Here is a 19,846-nt window from a genome sequence, read left to right as displayed (position 1 = left end):
TGTAATGACAAACCCCATACACAAATGGCAAACAGATTCAACATTGAAAGGGTAAGTTTTACTATCTGGAATTAACATTGATACGTACATACATCCATACATACGTGCATACATAGAACACAGATATCTGCAACTTCATTTTGCCAAGGACAAACTATATTACTTTTACAGTTGATGTGTATGGGGTTTGTTACTACAGCCTATCTACTATTCAGCCGTCGATATCTACTAGTGAATTATGGATATCTACAACAGAATACTAGAGATTGTAATACTCCAATTTGCGATATGAACAATAATAGTATATATAATACAAACCTTATACACATGAATAGTAAAAGTGATGAAATGTTTCCTTAGTTGCGGATATCTCAAATGTTCTTTTTGAGTAGGCAAAACTGAATTACAGGTATCTGCAATATCTAATGTTAAAAGGGTTTGCCATGTAGGAGTCAAACATAGACACTCAACAGAAATAACTTCATTGAAGCACATTATTCATGAATATTGATAAAACTCTTTGCTCAATGATAACGATAAGAGGGCAATAAATTACATTTGTAATCTCGTCGTTTCATATGGATCATATCAACAATACTCTCTTTCAAACTGTTTGAATCAGAACCATTCACCAATAGCACCCTAATGTGGTAAATTAGCTACTTTAAATTAGATATGAATCATTGCGGTAGAACAGTGAACTATTGGTTAGCACATCTGCCTCACAGTTCTGAGGACCCGGGTTCAAATCCAGCTTCGCCTGTGTGGAGTTTGCTTGTTCTCCCCGTGCCTGCGTGTCTTTTCTCTGGGTAGTCCGGTTTCTTCCCATATCCCAAAAACGTGCATGCAGGTTAATTAAAGACTCTAAAGTTGCCCGTAAGTGCGAAGGGTTGTTTGTCTATACAGTATGTGCCCTGCGATTGGCTGGTGACCAGTTAAGGGTGTACCCCGCCTCTCGCCCGAAGATAGCTGGGACATGCTCCAGCAGCCCGCAACCCGAGTGAGGATAAGCGGTAAAGAAAATGCATGCATGGATGGATGGGTATATCATCATCATCAGCCATTATCTATCCACTGCAGGATGAAGGCCTCTTCTTCAGATTTCCAACTACTACGACATATTGCAATTTGTTGCCCATGTGTTTAATGATTTCATCTATCCATCTACTTTTAGGTCTTTGCCGTGGTCGCTTTGTGTCCAGTGGTATCCAATCAAGAGTTTCTGTGGTCCAGCTTTTGTCAGTTCTTTGGGCAACGTGGCCATCCCATTTCTATTTAAGGCTTTTTATTTTTTTGAATGACGTCAGTAACTCGCGTCTGCTGTCTTATCCAACTGCATCTTTTCTTGTCGCGAATGCTTATTTTCAACATTTGGCGTTCCATGTTCCTTTGGGTTACACCTAGTCTTTGTATAACTTTGGCATTTGTAGTCCAAATTTCACTACTGTAAGCGAGGACTGGTAAAATACATTGATCGAAAAACATATATAGATATATAAACCCTTTTGTGGTTAAAAATGAAAATAAATATTAACAAATAAATCTATAATTTAGCTATAATGAATATGAATTTTGTTTTAAATTTCTTTTCATCAAGTCAGTCAGTGTGAAATAAATAAATAATTAATATTTGTTCTGATAAACTGCATTTTCCCCCCAAACTCCATGCATTCTTCTGTTTTTTAAAAAACATTTTGTCGAAAATATAAGACTTCTTTCCTGAAAAATGCCTTTAAAAAAAAAAAAAAGAAAAACATAAAACCAACCCCCCCCCCCCCCCACCCCCCCCAAAAAATGGGAAAATGTTTTGGAAAAAATTAGGACTTCTTACCTCATGTTTTAATGAAAAACTAACTAAAACTAACCATAATAAAAAAAAAATAATCAAAATCAAACCTATAGCACTTAAGTAAAAAAATTGCAACCTTTTATTTTTAAAAATCATGAAAATATAGCAAAACATTTTTCTTGAATAAATCTTTTTTTCTTCGTGTCTACTTATTTTAGTTAAATATTTACATATATTTCCAGTGTGACCCTCCTCGTTCAGTATATGAGAGCCTAGAATTGAACATTCAATCTCGTTTTTTTTTGGTGTGTTTTTGTTTTTGTTTTTTTGGTCATGAGCCCTGCACCGTGCACAACTTTGCACCGCCCCTTTCCATTGTACGCTCTTTCGCTCTTTCTTTTTGCGTGGCACGATCGTTCTCCTTCTTCCATCACTGCACCTCCACGCACACGATATAAAAAGACGGCGCTCGGCCACTTTCCCGACTGAGGCTTTAAATCAGGATGCCTTTGCTCAAGCGTCTGCTGTCGGTCAAGAACGAGCTCATCCTCTTCGCGGCTCCGCTCCTTCTGCTGCCTTTGCCGCTAGTCATCGGCACGTCGGTACGTTATTACTAGTTTATATGGGCCAAAGTCTTTCCCCCGCTATTCTCCTTGAATATGTTTGACTCGCACTTGTTGCGCATGCACGAAATGACAACGTGACTTTGTGTGGCAAGCTGTGATTTTAACATGATGGGTCTTTTCCAGCTTGGGGGTGGGGGCTTCTGCGCGTCCACGCTGTGACAACGGTGACGCATGCACACGCATGTTGTTATAAGACTTAAAAACATGAGCTGCTTGTGCGTATATCAACAAAGTGTGCTGCCCTAAGAGATAGACTGATCGTTCACCATCAACAAGAAAGTCCTGACAAAAGCTCATCAGCACCCTTTGAACTGTCATATCTTTTAATTATGTAAGAGCCATTATTAATGTTGAGGTGTTTTGTCTTACAGGAAGCAGAATGTGCCTATGTGATCGTCCTCATGGCGGTGTACTGGTGCACCGAGGTCCTGCCGCTGGCGGTGACGGCCTTGCTCCCTGCGCTCCTCTTCCCGCTATTTGGCATCATGGAGTCCCAGAGTGTGAGTGAAAAGTGGGCCAAAAACATTGGGAGACGAACGGGTCGGAGTTTGACACGTCAACAGACTGGTCCAATATCTATTTTATAAAAGAGGAGATTGTGGGCTTTTTTAAGAAAGTTCTTTTTTTTCTACAAAAAGTTAGCTTTTTTCTATAAAGGTATAAGCCATTTTTTGGAGGGGAATGTCATTTTGGAGAAAATGAAAAGTTGTATATTTGAGTAAACCACTGCAATTTTATGATAATTAAGTAGTTTTTGTTTTTATAAATGCAGTATTTAAAAAGTTAAATCTTTTTCAAGAAAAAAAATAATATTTGTTCTCCATTTTCTTTCAAGAAAGTTAGAAATAAAGCGAGAAATTAAATCAGATTTTTTCATCTTTTCTTTTAAAAGTAATTATTTTCCCTACAGAAGTCAGATTTTAATTTCTAAAAAAAAGATCAGATTTTTCTCATTGAAAAAAATATTTTTTTAGAAATAGTAGTATATTATCACAAATTATAATAATAATTATAATAATTATAATAAAGTCAAATATTTTGGTATTTGAGTTGCAATCACACAAGAAAAAAGTTGCATTTCTCTGAGAAAATAAGCTCTATCATTGAGGTTAATGTTGAGTTCTTCAAGATTACAAGATTTTTTTTTTTTAAAAAGAAGCCGTGATTTTATTAGAATATAGCCCTGTTTAAAAAAATAAATAAATCAACACTGCCTTCTGTTTATTTCTGTTGTGTTTGGCTGCGCTCGAACTGGTGCGTTGAATGATTTTATTCATCATGACACATACATTGCTAACAACCATGTGCTTGTGCATGACTATGCATTTGTTTGGGACTGTGGCTTATTTTTAGTTATTCTGTTTATTTCTCTTGTGCACGGTGCCAGCTACCATGACTAACTGGTATTGAGGATATGACACCAACACTGGGCCACTGCTCTCTCAGGTGTGCATGCAGTATCTGAAGGACACCAATCTGTTGTTTGTGGGCGGTCTGATGGTGGCTGTGGCAGTGGAGCACTGGAACCTGCACAAGCGCATCGCCCTGAGGGTTCTCCTGCTCGTCGGAGTGCGGCCGGCACTGTGAGTTGCATCAAGAGTCCTGTACCTCGGCCAAGGAGCTCATCTTTTCCTTTTGTTTGGTTTGTTTGTGACAAGTTCTCTAACACAGGAGTTCTCAAACATTGTGGGTCCAGGGGGAAAAAAAGAACTAAACTACCTACATAACTACCACCTCAAACCTTAAATGCCATAAAATTTGAAAAGTAGAATATAATCCAAAAAAACACTTCATAAAGCATTGAAAACAAATTAAGAATCTTTTTTGAGAAAAAAGTTGTAATGTTCTGAAAGTCGAGCCATATTTTTTAAGAACAAGTGCTAATCTTACAATAACAAAGGCGTGTTATGTCTGAAATAATTTTTTTAATCTTGTGATAAAAAAAGTCTCACTTTTCCAAGATTAAGTCAAATAAAAGTCAAAGTTTAATGACAGACAGACATATTTTGACAAGCGAATATCAAAAATACAACAGTTGCGCATTTTATCCTGTGAAAGATACCTTTATTCTAAATGGCAGGAGATACTATTAACATTTGTATCCACCTTTTGCCATTCATACAACAGAACAATAGCTTTGTTTTCAATTAAAAAGGCCCAGATTACACTAAGTACATTTGTGAGTAAATTGAAAGATTATTATTTCAGTACAGTATGCAGTATATTCTTTTTGTGACATTTTTGTTTGGTGGTTAGGCATGAGATTTTTGCCTTGAGCCAAGGCACGTATTTTCACAAGCCTCATTTAAAGAAAAAAAAGTTTGGTGGACAACTGGTTAGCACCCAGGTTCAAATCCGGCTTCACCTGTGTGGAGTTTGCATGTCCTCCTCGTGACTGTGTGGGTTTTCTCTGGTTTCCTCCCACATCCCTAAAACATGCATGGTAGGTTAATTGAAAACTAAATTGCCCGCAGGTGTGAATGTGCGTGTGTTTGGGTGTTTGTTTTTATGTGCCCTCCAATTGGCTGGTGACCAGTTCAGGGTGTACCCCGCCTTCCGCCCAGAGTCAGCTGGGATAGGCTCCAGCACGCCCGCGACCATAGTTAGGATAAGCGGTCCAGAAAATGGATGGATGGAAAGGACTTCATTCCTGTAATAATACTGATTTGTCATTCTTAAAAAATCTACAACTTTATTAATATAGAGGTGTCGGAGTTATATGATCATACATCACAATCATACGGAGCTTTTAATTGATCCCAACCTTAGGTGTAGAGGAGTAAATGGTTTATTATGTTTGTTTTATTGGGGGGCCAGTCATATGTAAGTATGCACTTTTTGTTTTTTTACCCTGACATACGGTTTTAGTCATATGTTTTGACATTTGACAGCCATAAAAAATAGCCTACATGTCATTCTTTCACTTTCATTCTTTTTTTCAGGACTTTAGATTTACCGGTGTGTGTTAAATGAAACCCATTTGCACAAATTTCCACAGAAACGTACCTGTTGGTCTTTGAAGGGTCATGGTGGAATTTCAACAGTAAAAGAGTAGAACAGTATTAAAATGATCATACATAATAAACATAAGGAACAGAAGTAATACACTTCAGAGCCTACCCTGACACTGGCACTAGAGCCTCACCTGCAAAAACAAGTACTGTACCTGAAATGTAGCAAATAAAAATACACTTCGACTGCTCTAACATACAGTTGATATTTTGTCCCTTGTTGGCAGGCTGATGCTGGGCTTCATGGGCGTGACAGCCTTCTTGTCCATGTGGATCAGCAACACAGCAACCACTGCAATGATGGTGCCCATCGTTCAAGCTGTGCTCGAGGAGCTCAACAACAGCGAGGCACAGATGCCTGCCATCTTGAGCTCACAGGAGGTCCAGACGTCAGAGGTGGACGTCAAGCAGGAGAAACAGGCGGAGGCGACAGGTGAGAGGATGTTGGACACTTGGTACCGTGTTTTTCTGTTGCTCCTCTTAGACTTTGGTCTCCTGTTTGAAGGCCCCGTGGTGGTGACTTTCCTGGATGCCTCCGTTGAGGTGACCCGACAAATGGAGGCAGCGGAAAGACGGAAAATGTGCAAAGGGATGACCCTGTGTGTCTGCTACGCCGCCAGCATCGGTGGCACTGCCACGCTGACGGGGACTGGTCCCAACTTGGTGCTCAACGGACAAATGAGCCAGTGGGTGTTTGGTTTGATGGGTGGGTGGCAGTAGTGGGACATACCTTTGGTACCTGGGCCTTCAGCAATGACATACCTGACTTAATCCACCTCGTAATACCAAACCTATCACGTCGCAATTACAGAAACCATCAATACTATACAAAACTGCAATATAACAGCACACAACTACATCATTTGGAGCAGTTCAAAATCAATATTTATCTAATAACATAATAAAAGGATAAACATGAAATAAAATACATCACAAACACTAGAGATGCTGATTATTAAATATATTGTATTCAGATCGCTACAGATGTGTTTTGCGAGTCAAACTTGTCTTGCTCTGACCAACCAATCAGAGGATGGAATAAATGTTGACATTAGTGAGGTGAATTTGAAATCTGGTTAAAGAAACACTTAATGTAATGTTAATATTGTGTTAATATAGTTTAAGCGACATCAACCATGATTACTAATTCTAAAAGGCATGGGCAGATTAGATTGTGACGTGGCACCACATAGAGGCTGAAATCCAAATACATGTACTGGAAGCGTTTGTGGGTGGGTGGATGGATGGATGCTTTAATCATCCTGTGAGGGAAGTTAAATTGTCATACCAGCAATATTCATACTTCAACATTTGTATTAATGCTATAGTGCAACCAAGGGGGATTAAAAACGATTAAGATGTTGCATGTTGTAGTAGAAGTTAGAACTAATGAATATAGTCTAATTATGCTACAGTAATATTTGTAGAATTAGCGCAAAGTCGGAAATATAATATTATTGACGGTGATATATAATGACATATTGATGAATTAAAATGCACCCAATATGTACAGTGCATGAAACGTGAACCATGAGATGTGATTTTCAACCCTGGGACTAAATTACATCTAATGTCCTTCAGACTATTTCCCAAAAATGGCGACGTGATCAATTTCGCCTCCTGGTTTGGATTCGCATTCCCCAACATGATCCTCATGCTGGTGCTGGCGTGGCTGTGGCTACAGTTTGTCTTCATGGGATTCAAGTGAGTTTATGGATGCTGAGAAACCACATGTCGGGGGACCCGGGCTGAACGTAGAAGTGTTGTCATTTAAAGCTTCAAGAAAACGTGGGGCTGCGGGGCTGAAAAGACAGAGAAGGAGGTGGCCGCCTACGAAGTGATCCGAGGGCAGCATCGCCGGCTTGGGCCCATGTCCTTTGGCGAGCTCAGCGTCCTGGGACTTTTCATTTTGCTAGTGGTCCTGTGGTTCTCCAGGGATCCTGGCTTTGTGCATGGCTGGGCCACAAATATCTTCAACTCCAAAGCAGAGTAAAAAGCTTTTTTCCCTCCTAATCAAATGCTTAGTCACACTAGGCCATTGTTTCCTAACCTATCCCAGCTATCATTGGGCAGGAGGCGGGGTACACCCTGAACTAGTTGCCAGCCAATCGCAGGGCACATACAAACAAACAACCATTCACATTCACATTCATATCTACGGGCAATTTAGAGTTGTCAATTACCCAACCACGCATGTTTTTGAGATGTGGGAGGAAACCGGAGTGGCCGGAGAAAACCCACGCAGGCACGGGGAGAACATGCAAACTCCACACAGGCGGGGCCGGGGATTGAACCCGGGTCCTCAGAACTGTGAGGCTGACGCTTTAACCAGTCGGACCACCGTGCCGCATGAAAGAATCATTAAATTAAAATTTCTAACTCACACGCATGACGTAGTAGTGTTAACTTTTTTTAAATTCAGTACAATACATTTGTTCAGTACAGTTCACTTGTATTTAAAGGTCCAATGCCATCATTTTTTTTTGGATGTTCTTTCATTGGGTTTGCAAGATAATTTGGGTCGAAAATGTCCAGGATGCCCTTTTCAATCTATTCTTTTGATCTTTTATGCCTGGCATTTGAGGCAGCCAGATTTCTCATAAAAAAATTATATGTAAATACTGTACGCTTTAATCTAATTAGATCGCTGATATTGTATCTGTAATTTAAGTATGGAACACAGCGTTGCTCTGATTAGTCCTCGGTGACATCTTGCACTCTGGTCCTCTTCAGCAGGTCGTCGCAGAGCTTGTGTCCGATGATGGTGCGCTGGTTCCTTTGATTTTTTTTATTTCTTCCATGTTCTTCTCCGTTTCAAACTCCACTGCCCTGAGACCCTCACAGCCAATGACGGTGGTCTGTGAGCGGCTACGGCCAGTGAGACGCCCATGTTGCACCGGCTGGTTCCTTTGATTTTTATTTTCACTATCATCTGCGCGGGGCACGAGACAGTCATTGGTTGTGCACGTTTTGGTAACAATAACTGCAAGCTTCGCTAGCTCCTCTGAGTTTGGCAGGTGTGCAACGCTTTGCGCAAGAAGCAGCCGCGTTGTTACTCAATGTAATTTTTTACTGAGATGAGTGGGCGTGTACCAATCATGAAGCGCACAGGTACTTCAATATAGAGTGCCATTTCTACGTCACGACGGCGGCCATTTCAAAGCCAGACTTTTTGCAAGCGGTTTGGTGTTCAAGGCTATTGCATTCAATCGACAAAACGTATATATGTTGAACTTAAATCAGGTCACAGATTCATTTTGACCTATGTTATGCATAAAACTGTGAAATTTTTTTTGATTTTGATGGAAGACAACCATACAATACATGCAATAAATCTTTAAGAAGTGTTTGTTTTTCAACATTTGTTTATGTACAATTTTTATTTAATTTTTATGCACGGTAGATTTTAATTGAATCATTATGTGAGTACAGTTTTTATTTACGTGTAGTGGAAATGTTCAAACTTTGCATGTCACAGTGGCTTACAATAATACTAAATATGCTTTTTAGGAAGAAAACCTATGACTCTTTTTTTCAGATGAACACTTGAGCCTATTACACTAGTGTATTTTAATGTTGGTCATTATGGTAGTACTTGGAGAGCCAAATACTGTATTTTTTTAGGTGGTACTAGGTGTTAAAGGTTTGAGGACCACTGGCCTAGTGCGACACCCTTAAGGTCTTTATGTCTTGAAATCAACCTCAAAATACGACATCATCTCTTCTCAGGTACGTCACAGACGCCACTGTGGCTATCTTTGTCGCCATCCTCCTCTTTGTCCTGCCGTCCAAACCGCCACGTTTCTGCTCATGGAGGACACAAAGTTTTGACACAGGTTGGTCCATCAATAAGTTGTTGCTGTGCAATGACACAACACTGACGCTTTGCTTACTCTATAGCATCCCATCAGACATCCAGCTCAGCTCCATGTCTGCTCACCTGGAAGGTGGCCCAGAAGAAGTTACCGTGGGGAATCGTGCTGCTCCTTGGAGGAGGTTTTGCTCTGGCCAAAGGGAGTGAGGTAGGTCGGGAACAAGATTACAAATTTGTACAAAGGCCACAGAAAAGTATAATATACTAAAATATACAGTAAAATACATTAGCATTGACGCTAGTGCTAGTGTGAGTCAATTTACATATCTACCTACTGTACCTATCAGTCTGTCCATCTATCTTCGCACCTACCTACTGTACCCACTTGATCTGTCTGTTGGTCCATCTATCAGTCCATCTGCAGTACCTACCTACTTATTGGTCTAGCAGTCTACAAGTCGACCCCCACGCCCTGTTCACCTGTGTTCAGGGTTTTTTAATTTTATTTTTTGGGGGCATTCCTCAACTTTCCCAGTCTTTTGTTGCCCCTGTCCCAGCTTTTTTGGAACGAGTTGCAGGCATCAAATTCAAAATGAGAGAATATTTGAAGCCGAAAATCACCCCCCCCCCCACCAAAAAAAAACAATAGCGTTCCATCAGTTTATACATTAAATATCTTGTCATTGTAGTGCATTCAACTGAATATAGGTTGAGAAGGATTCACAAATCATTATATTCTGTTTTTATTTATGTTTTGTGCAACATCCCAACTTCATTGGATTTGGGGTTTGTCGTTGTAGCTCTACCTATACTGTATATGCTCCGTCAGCCTGTTGACAAATCTACAAGCTGTCTACAGAGCTGCTGACCTATAAAAATTCACTTTCAGAACAATTTGTCTGAATTTCCATATTTTCAAAAGGTTGTCAAGAACATTACCGTGGGATAGTCATATTCATAATCGTTACTTAATTATGGCTTCAATATTTGTCATTTTAATGTTTTATTACATCAACATTGTAATGGCGGACACAGTTGCACCCTGAGTCACGGTACCAGTATATGAGATTTCGACGTGCCATCATCAAAAATACTGTATGTGTTTATGGATTAATTCACCTTTGCCAATTCTGTTGTCAACCCTGGTCACAAAAAAGCAAGTCTGTTAAATCAGATTAAACAGATCTCAGATATCAAAATTAAAACTCAGCACTCTATTTTGCAAACAAACAAATAACATTGTTGATTGGATAATTTATGTATGGACACTTGCTTTGGTTTCTATTTTGTGCAATGTACTTTTTGTACATGCCTTCTCTTGCATGCTATTTATATTACATATTTATATTTCCTATATCCACAATTGTTGCTGAAACGATGTAAATTTCCCCATTTTGGGACTAAGAAAGGTTATCTTAAATTACAAATATTTATTAATAATGATATACTTTTAACCCGCCCACATACTCAAGTGACCTACCATGGAGGCGATGATCAGTGACTTATAATGCGTTAACACCAGACACAAAGAGAACTTTCGCCTCCGTGACTTGGCAGCCGGGGGGCGTAATAAAATAGTGTGCACCAAGCAGCTGTTCAAAGTGGACGCGCCGGTAATGTCAGATGTTAGATTTTATTTTCAAGTATAGCCAAATTTAATTAGTTACGTGACCAAGTTCTTATTTCAAAAGACACATTTTCCCAAAAATGCAATTAATCTGTTCTAGTCACTCAAAAAACATTTTTTAAAAACGTATTTAATAAAGAAACATAGCAGTATTTTGTAAAATATAGTCATAAAAACATAATAGAAGAGACTGTAACGATATTAACTGGTTTTATGAAGTGGAATCAGCCCAAAAATCATACACACTGCAGCACATTCGTGTGCTTGATCTTTTAATGCTCTCTCTCTCTCTCTCTCTCGCTCTCTCTCTCTCTCTCTCTCTCTCTCTCTCTCGCTCTCTTTCTCTTTCTCTCTCTCTCTCTCTCTCTCTCTCTCTCTCTCCCTCTCACTCTTTCTCTCTCACTCTCTCTGTCACTCTCTCGCTTTACCCCCGCCAGAGCATGGGGCACTGATTGAACCCCCCCCCCCAACACTTTTGTGCTCAGGAAGGCTCTGTCTGTCATCAGCGGTTAGGTTCCCAAATTGTTTGTTTTACTTGTCTTTTAATAAGAAAACTCAACAGTACAGTATTGTGTACGGACACATTAACAATATTCGCACCCCCGCCGGACCTTCTTCTTTAGTAATGTTATGCGACATAAAGACAGGGTATGCAGGTTTTCAAAATGCTAGTTTAATCTAGCCTCATTTCATGTCTCCGCTCCTGCCCCCCGAGACTTATACATATGATATGACACTGATGATTTCGATGATTTTTTTTGTACCCCTATCCAGACTATTACCTTTGAACAATGAGACCCCTCTGATGCCACAGAAGCTCTCTGCGGACCATGACCTTGTGTTGTTAGATGTGACTGCAAAAACATCAGCAAAAGCCTACTAGAACAGCTGAGATTTATTTGGGGTTAATGAGAGGCACTTAAAATGATTGCAGTTGTGTGTTGACTCCCATTTAACATGAGTTTGAATGTGATTTCTTAATTCTGAACACAGGCACATCCCCAATTATAAGAGCTTATAAGAGGGCGTGCACTTGTTCTACCCAACCATGTTATCTCAGTTGTTTATTTTTACTTCCCCTCTAAAATATTGTAGTTTTTTCCAATGGAATTGTACCGGTTATAAAAACCTTTTAAAATACCTTTTGTATATTACAAAAACCTGCCATTTGAACAGGGGTGTGTAGATTTTGTATATTCACTGTAGCTTCCCTTTGCCTCCTTTTCTAAAGGTTGTATTACTGACTGTCTTGATTGTGTTAACAAAAATGAATACATAATATTTAATTCATATACTACTCTTTTTTCTTAATAGTATGAGTATAGTATGGGTGCTCTTTTTTTGGCTTGAGCACCTGCTCCAAAAAATGTCTGTGTACATGCCTGAATCCTACTATATGTCATCAAACTTGGTATAGTATATGGTACACATTCCACATATTGGTTTTCTGCAAGGTTTAAATGATCTGTAGGATGTTGACTGAAACATCGGCAGTGATTTTTACCAAAAATGTGCAAAAATCTAAGCCAGTGTGGTGGCAGTCATGGTCGAAGTTGCTTTTTTTTTTTTTTTTTTTTCATTTCACATAACAGTAGCTCCTTGAGTACTTCGTCACTTAAAGACAAAGCATGATATCCTTCCTCCAGATGCCTCCAAAAGGAGGAAAAATATATTTTCTTGTGGCAACATTGGTTTAGTTGTGTCCGGAGGTAAAAAAATACAAATAAATAAATTCAGGTATGCGACAAACTTCCGGGTTGCGAGATTCTCTAATAGTGAATATCCAAAACCTACATGGACATATTTTGATATTTTCCTCCATTTCTGATACCATAAAGGTACATTTCGGTGGAGACCTTAGTTAAATCCCCCACATGTGTATATTCTTTTCAGGTATCGGGACTCTCCAGGTGGATGGGAGATCAAATGAGCCCCTTGCAAAGCATCCCACCCTGGGCAATTGCTATCATCTTGTGCCTCCTTATTGCAACCTTCACAGAGTGCACTAGCAATGTGGCCACAGCGACGCTGTTCCTGCCTGTCTTAGCATCAATGGTAAGCATTAGCAATAAAAAAAAGATAAATAAAAGAGGTGGCCTTGTTAAAAGACAACCGTGTCAGGCAGCAGTGGTTATGCGAGGTGAAGTGCTTCTCTTTCAGCAGATTTTTCCCCAAATAGAGTCCAGCATTCAAACCCCTCCCAGTGGCAGTATGCCCATTCTCCGCCTGTTTTGTTTCCCATCTAGTTGCTCATTCAAGCTGAATGTGTTTAGCCCCGTTCCTCGGGGGCCCCTCCTCCCATTCGTAACCTGCCAACATGCCAATTCAGCTCCTGGGCCTTGCAATGCGGTCCACCCCACCATGGGCTGAAGAATGGCATTAGTGTGAGTTCTGGTCGAGGACTGCGAGTGAGTGCCACTGAGCTGGGTTGCGAAAGACGGGACCAGTCAAGGGGTGCAGAGATAGATATTTATTCAGGTTGAAGACAATAAAAGTTATATGCAGCTGAAAGTGAAGAAGGGGATGGAACAAAGTGATACAGTAGCTTGTAACTTCCTCTCAAAGAAGCAGTAGAAGCCATAACATCTAAAATATTGGGCTGATCATTGTAATATTTTCAGAGCTATAAGATGCCATGAGTACAGATATCCACAGACATTTTGGTGATGATTGGTGACATTTCTGGGACATTAAGCCACATACTGTATTGATTGCTTGGGTTCATGAGGTTTGCAAAGAGGTGGCACTCGCCCGCTATGTTTGTATCATTTTAATCGATGACACCCTAATAAATTAGTGCCTTTTCAGAGTATTAAATTAGTGATTGAACATAATTTAGTTCAAGCGGCTAGCTGTTGTTCATCTGAGATAAATGCTGTTCATATGATTGTGCAATGATATAAGACAGCATGTGACTACCACACACAAGGCATTTGGTCAAGCTCTGAACTTGAGGAACTGTCTTATTACGGATTCATATTTTATGACAACTTATTAAACTTGGCCACCATTCTTCACCCACACACAATCATGAAACCCAATATCTTTGTAATTTTACATCACCCATCTGTCTCATCTGCAAATTTGGTAGCAATCTGACAAACTCTCTTGAAAAAGTCAGTCTTTGAAGGACATCGGAAAATGGCCAAAATGACCCTAAACATTTTCCCCATTTTTTATTTTTTTTTTAAATAACTTTTTTTGTGGGTCCACTCTGGATAGGTATGTCTACCAAATTTCATGTTTTTAACTTAAACTGGCTTCGGGGGCTCAATTTGAAAAAAAAATCCAGGAGGTGTTACCAAGAGTCATCAAACTTCCCCACCTTGCTCTACCAACACAAGCAATGACAAAAACTGGAAATCCTCATAATTTTGCATCGCCCATCCGTTTAGTATACATCGCTCTAATTTGGTAGCAATTGGACAAAATATCAATTTCGTCTGAAGGTACCCAGGAAAGGCTGCTTTGAAACAAAATGGAAGACTTCCTGTGTCTTTTCAGCTTGGCTTCTTGAGACATTTTTGTGGGTCTACTCATGATAGACACCTACCAAATTTTATGTTAACTTTTGTTGGCTTGGGAGGCAGAATTTCCTCAAAATTCCAGCAGGTGCAACAAATTAAACTTCGCCACCATGCTCTGCCCACGCACAATAACTAAAGTTTAAAACCCTTGGAATTTCGCCTCATCAGGTTCCTGAGTCTTTTTTGTGGGTCTACTCATGATTGACATGGCTACCAAATTTTATGTCGCTAATTTAAGCTGGCTTTATTTCCCAACTTTTTTTCCCCCCAAAAAACCCTCAAAAGGATGATCTATTTGGCCTAAAAATATGTTGTAATAATAAAACAAAATGATTTCAGAGAGCCCTAAATACATGTAATGTCATTTCATAAACGGCCTAAACTTTGTCCTGTGAAAATACCAATCAACAACCAAAAAGAAAATAGTAGTCACACAGACTACACACGAAAATGTTTGAATGCCTCCAGACTTTTTTAACCTACCAAACCTACCTATGTTGCACGTTCTCATTGTTTCAATATGCTTCTGCAAAGTCATACATTCTACTGTTGAGGTTTTTTTTGGTATAATTTCCAGAAGGCTGATGGTTCAGTTTCCCTCCATGTTTTTGTTTTAATTTGGTTTTAGCTAGATTCGTTTCAAGTAAAGTCCATGTCTTCCCACATGCAATGAAAAGCTGCTCTTGAAGGGTTCAATAATATGTTGCTAGCCACAACCTATGAATCACAATTCCAATGATGGGCTGTTACCTATTTGTTTTATTTAAAGAAGCAGAAATTACTGTGGCCTTGTGAGGTGCCATGCTCGCAGAGTCATGTTTGCAGGCTGCTATTATTGCTAGCAATTTTCTGCTTTTCTATTTTGGATGCCATGAGTCAGCCCTGAGTTTGCAGGAATACGTCTAAATTATGCCCATCTAATGAGAGTTTGCGCTCCGGCGGGTTACCAGCTGACGTCGATTCGAGGATTGAAGTTGATCCTTGTTTGATTCCTAAGTCGCAGTCCATCGGCATCAACCCGCTGTACGTCATGGTGCCTTGTACTCTGAGTGCCTCCTTCGCCTTCATGCTGCCTGTGGCAACGCCGCCCAATGCCATCGTCTTCTCCTACGGATACCTCAAGGTTTCGGACATGGTGAGTGTGGTCTGTTGGTCTTGTTTAGTCATACTGTACGTGAAACAGGGACTAGCAGGGAACTACAATACAGTAGCTAACCAGTCAACTGATCTATCTACTCTATCTGTTGGTCCATCAGTCAATGTACCTCCCACCCAATCTATAAGTAGAACCAACCATCATCTGTCTGTCCATCCATCTACTTGTCTATCTACTTAAGACATGTCTGTCTTCCTGTCTGTCTATTAGTTTGTGGGCCTGTCTATCTAACTGACAATGCCTGTCAGTCAGTCCCTCAGTCTATATATAGTAGCTACCACCCTGTCTGTTAGTCTGTCTATTAGTCTTTCAGCCTGTCTAGCTACAGTATCTGCCAGCCTACCTACCTATCTGTCGGTCAGCCTGTCTATACCCACTATGCTTCTACTCTTCTGCCCACTTACTATCTATCTATCTGTCTGTCTGTTCCATCAGTTTGTCCCTACATCTACCTTACTATCTATCTGTTCAGTCACATACCTACTGTACCTGTCTATCCGTCTGTCTACCTGTTGAGATATATTTCAGTCAGTCAATTAAATCAGTCCATCCATCCAGCTACATACTTTTTATCAATCTGTCGATCCATCTGTCTACCTACCTAGCTGCTTTTCTGGTGGTTGATCCATCTGTCTACTTATCAAGCTACCTGCCTATCTAATCAGTCCATCCACTGGTCTGTTGGTCATCTACCTACGTACCAACCAATCTGACAGTTGGTCTGTTGGTTGGTCGGTCTGCCTGTCTGTCTGTGTGTTTGTGTCTGTCTACACACAATTGACTGTTCTACCTACTTAATATCTATGAGTCTGTCGATCATTTGGTCGGTCCGTCTACCAACCTAATTTATCTGTCAGTTGGTCCGAACGTATACCTACCTACCTACCTACCTACCTACCCAGAGTAGCTATCGGTTCTTCCATTGGTCTGTCGACTTATCTGTCTATCCGAGAGTAAGTCCATCTACCTGCTTTCTATCTGTTGGTCCATCTTTCTACCCAGCTACCTGCTAACTCCCAATCTGCCCTTCTACCTAATGATTATGTGTCTGTTGGTCAATCAGTGGGTCCGTCCATCTACCTACGTACTGGGTCAGTTATCCGTCTAACAACCTATCCATAGATGCGTCTATCTGTCTGTCCATTTACCTGTCTACCTACTTAGTATCCATTCATCAATCTGTCTATCCATCCATCTTATCTACCTACTCACCTACCAACTAAATACTCTATATCTGTAGGTTGGTCCATCTGTCTCACTACTTCTCTATGTTTCTATCTTTTAAGTGTTCTGCCTGTCCATTCATCCATCCATTAATCTCTGTATGTCTGTTTGTTCAACCTCCTCCCATCTTTCAGGCCAGGACTGGAGTAGTCATGAACATCATTGGCATACTGTGCATCACGCTGGCCATCAACACCTGGGGCCGGGCCATGTTTCACCTGGACTCCTTTCCCAAATGGGCCAACGCCACTGGGCCGTGACGCTCCCCCAGTTTCCCGTTGCCTTGATTTCCTGCTCTCTGGTCAGAGGCTGAGCCACAACATGGTCTGACATGGTCTGTGCTGCTGAGACACACGTCTCCCAACATGTTTATTTTCCAGTCCACACTTGAGTCTTGTGGATGATGAATCATACGTAGAGGAAAACAGCTTCATTTTAATTAACATCACAAATAAGGTATTCTGTGGCCGTAATACACTTCGAAAATAAATTTAAAAAAACATCTGTGACACCTCACCTGTTATTAAAATGCTGACAAGGTTTTTAATATGAACTAACCTGAGCACTTTAACATAAACACATAATAAAAAATTAAGCATGAGAAGGTGAGTTATTATAAAAAAGCATCGACCAGATGTGAAAATGTTGTTAAACGGTCACACAACTTATAACAATCCTCTATTAGTAACATTTTCATATTGTTTACATATTGTTTTTCTTTCAACTACAAACTGACATTTTTAATTCTCCGCTGCTAAAAGGTGAAAATGTAGTGTATAAAATTGTATAATTCAACTATGATGATGATGTGGATTATTTTGTACAATATTACGTAGACAACAAATAAACAGCAGCTTTTACCCCTTATTTGACCTGTGAGGGGCTTCCTTTCAGCATTATTTGAATTTTGAATAATATTGTGAATAACAGCAAAACTAGTGCAAATATTCCCATTTCTTTTACTATTCAAATCAATGCTTTATTTGCGGCATTTTGTGAAAAATAATTATGCAATTATGCAATAATGAGTTCTGTCTGAACTGCTGTATGTTCCTACAGTATATATTTTTTCTGAATACTTTTTTTGAATGTGAAATTGGTCAAAATAATAAAGTCTCTTATTTTCCAACATGATAAAAGGTGCTCCAATGAGTATTTGGTAGATTTCCATTTTATATTTAATACAGAACAGAGATTTAAGGGCATAAATAAACATATTTTGTAAACCTTTACATTTTATACTAAACAGAGAACAGAGATTCAAGTGCATACTGTAAATAAACATCTTATACAGTCTAGTCATAGTCATAGTGTCTTTTCTTGATGTCATTCCCTTTGGGTGTCTGTGTCTTGGTCTTGTTCTTTCGGTCACGACCCACAGCTCGTGACCATAGGTGAGGGTAGGAATGTAGATTGACTGGTAAATCGAGAGCTTCGCCTTTCAGCTCAGCTCGTTCACACCGACAGAGCGATACAGAGTCCGCATCACTGCAGACGCTGCACCGATCCGCCTGTTGATCTCCGGCTCGATTATTCCCTCACTCGCAAACAAAATCCCGAGATACTTGAACTCCTCGACTTGGGGCAGGATCTTCACCCTGGCCCCGAGAGGGCACGCCACCCTTTTCCAATTGAGGACCATGGCATCAGATTTGGAGGTGCTGATTTTCATCCCAGCCGATTCACACTCAGCTGCGAACCGTTCCAGTGAGATTTGGAGATCACTGCTTTAACAAGCCATCAGAACCACATGATCTGCATAAAGCAGCAATGTGATACTGATTCTATCAATCCGAACCCCCTCAACATCCTGGCTGTGGCTAGAAATTCTGTTCATAAAGGTAATAAACAGAATCGGTGACAAAGATCAGCCTTGGAGGAGTCCAACTCTCACTGGAAATGATTCCGGTTTACTTCTGGCAATGCGCACAAAACTCTGACACCGGCCGTACAGGGACCAAACAGCCCTTATCAGGGGGAGGTACCCCATACTCCCGGAGCACCCCGCTAACGACTTCCCGATGGACTCAGTCGAATGCCTTATCCAAGTCCACAAAACACATTGAGACTGGTTGGGTGAAGTCCCGTGCACCCTCGAGGACTGAGGGTGTAGAGCTGGTTCACTGTTCCATGGCCAGGACAAAAACCATACTGCTCCTCCTGAATCTGAGATTCAACTTCCTGATGGACCCTCCTCTCCAGAACCCCTGAATAGACCTTACCAGGGAGGCTGAGGAGTGTGATCCCCCTATAGTTCGAACACACCCTCTCGTCCCCCTTCTTAAAAAGGGGGACCACAACCCCGGTCTAATCCAGAGGCACTGTCCCAGATGTCCACGCGATGTTGCAGAGGTGTGTCAATCAGGACAGCCACACAAAATCCAGAGCCTTTAGGAACTCAGGACGGATCTCATCCACCCCCAGGGCCCTGCCATTGAGGAGCATTTTAACCACCTCGGTGACCTCAACCCCAGAGATAGAAGAACCCACCTCAGAGTCCCCAGACTCTGCTTCCTCATGGGAAGGCGTGTTGGTGAAATTGTGGAGGTCTTCGATATAGCCCACTGACTCGCAACATCCCAAGTTGAGGTAAACAGCGCACTGTCCCCACTATACACAGTGTTGACGGTGCACTGCTTCCCCCTCCTGGGACACCGGATGGTGGACCAGAATTTCCTCGAAGACATCCGCAAGTCGTTCTCCATGGTCTCACTCTTACCGAACTCCTCCCACGGCAGTTTTTGCCTCAGCGACCACCAAAGCTGCGTTCCGCTTGGCCAGCCGATACCCATCACCTCCCTTTGGCGTTCAACAGGCCAAAAAGGCCCAATATGACACCTTCTCCAGCTTGACGGCATCCCTTACCGCTGGTGTCTACCAACGGGTTCGGGGATTGCCGCCACGACGGGCACCGACAATCTCAGCCACAGCTCTGGTCAGCCGCCTCAACAATGGAGGCATGGAATATGGTCCACTCGGACTCAAAGTTCTGTTGGAGGTTGGAGTTAAAAGTCCTTCTGACAGGGGACTCTGCCAGACGTCCCCAACAGACCCTCACAATACGTTTGGGTC

The 19,846-nt window shown here is 40.9% G+C and overlaps 1 protein-coding gene across 4 annotated transcripts; it reads left to right on the top strand.

Moving 5' to 3' along the window:
* The first annotated feature begins 2,175 nt into the window (after positions 1–2,175).
* slc13a5b (solute carrier family 13 member 5b) lies at positions 2,176–18,072 on the top strand. Of its 4 annotated transcripts, XM_061783002.1 has the most exons (12): positions 2,176–2,391; positions 2,787–2,915; positions 3,862–3,998; positions 5,654–5,859; positions 5,932–6,112; positions 7,008–7,130; positions 7,203–7,415; positions 9,156–9,262; positions 9,327–9,448; positions 12,761–12,922; positions 15,392–15,529; positions 16,909–18,072. In XM_061783002.1, exons 1-12 carry the CDS (start codon positions 2,293–2,295, stop codon positions 17,032–17,034), a joined length of 1,743 nt encoding a protein of 580 aa, XP_061638986.1. In that variant the 5' UTR covers positions 2,176–2,292; the 3' UTR covers positions 17,035–18,072. The 4 variants fall into 4 exon arrangements, with proteins under 4 accessions (XP_061638986.1, XP_061638987.1, XP_061638985.1 ...); XM_061783003.1 differs by lacking the exon at positions 7,203–7,415; XM_061783001.1 differs by having other exon boundaries at positions 5,654–6,112.
* The last annotated feature ends 1,774 nt before the right edge of the window (positions 18,073–19,846 follow it).

Source organism: Phyllopteryx taeniolatus, chromosome 8 (assembly GCF_024500385.1).
Source record: "Phyllopteryx taeniolatus isolate TA_2022b chromosome 8, UOR_Ptae_1.2, whole genome shotgun sequence".
NCBI classification, from domain to species: Eukaryota; Metazoa; Chordata; class Actinopteri; order Syngnathiformes; family Syngnathidae; genus Phyllopteryx; species Phyllopteryx taeniolatus.
The sequence above is the reverse complement of the archived record's forward strand: the minus strand, read 5'-3'. Positions and strand labels throughout refer to the sequence as shown.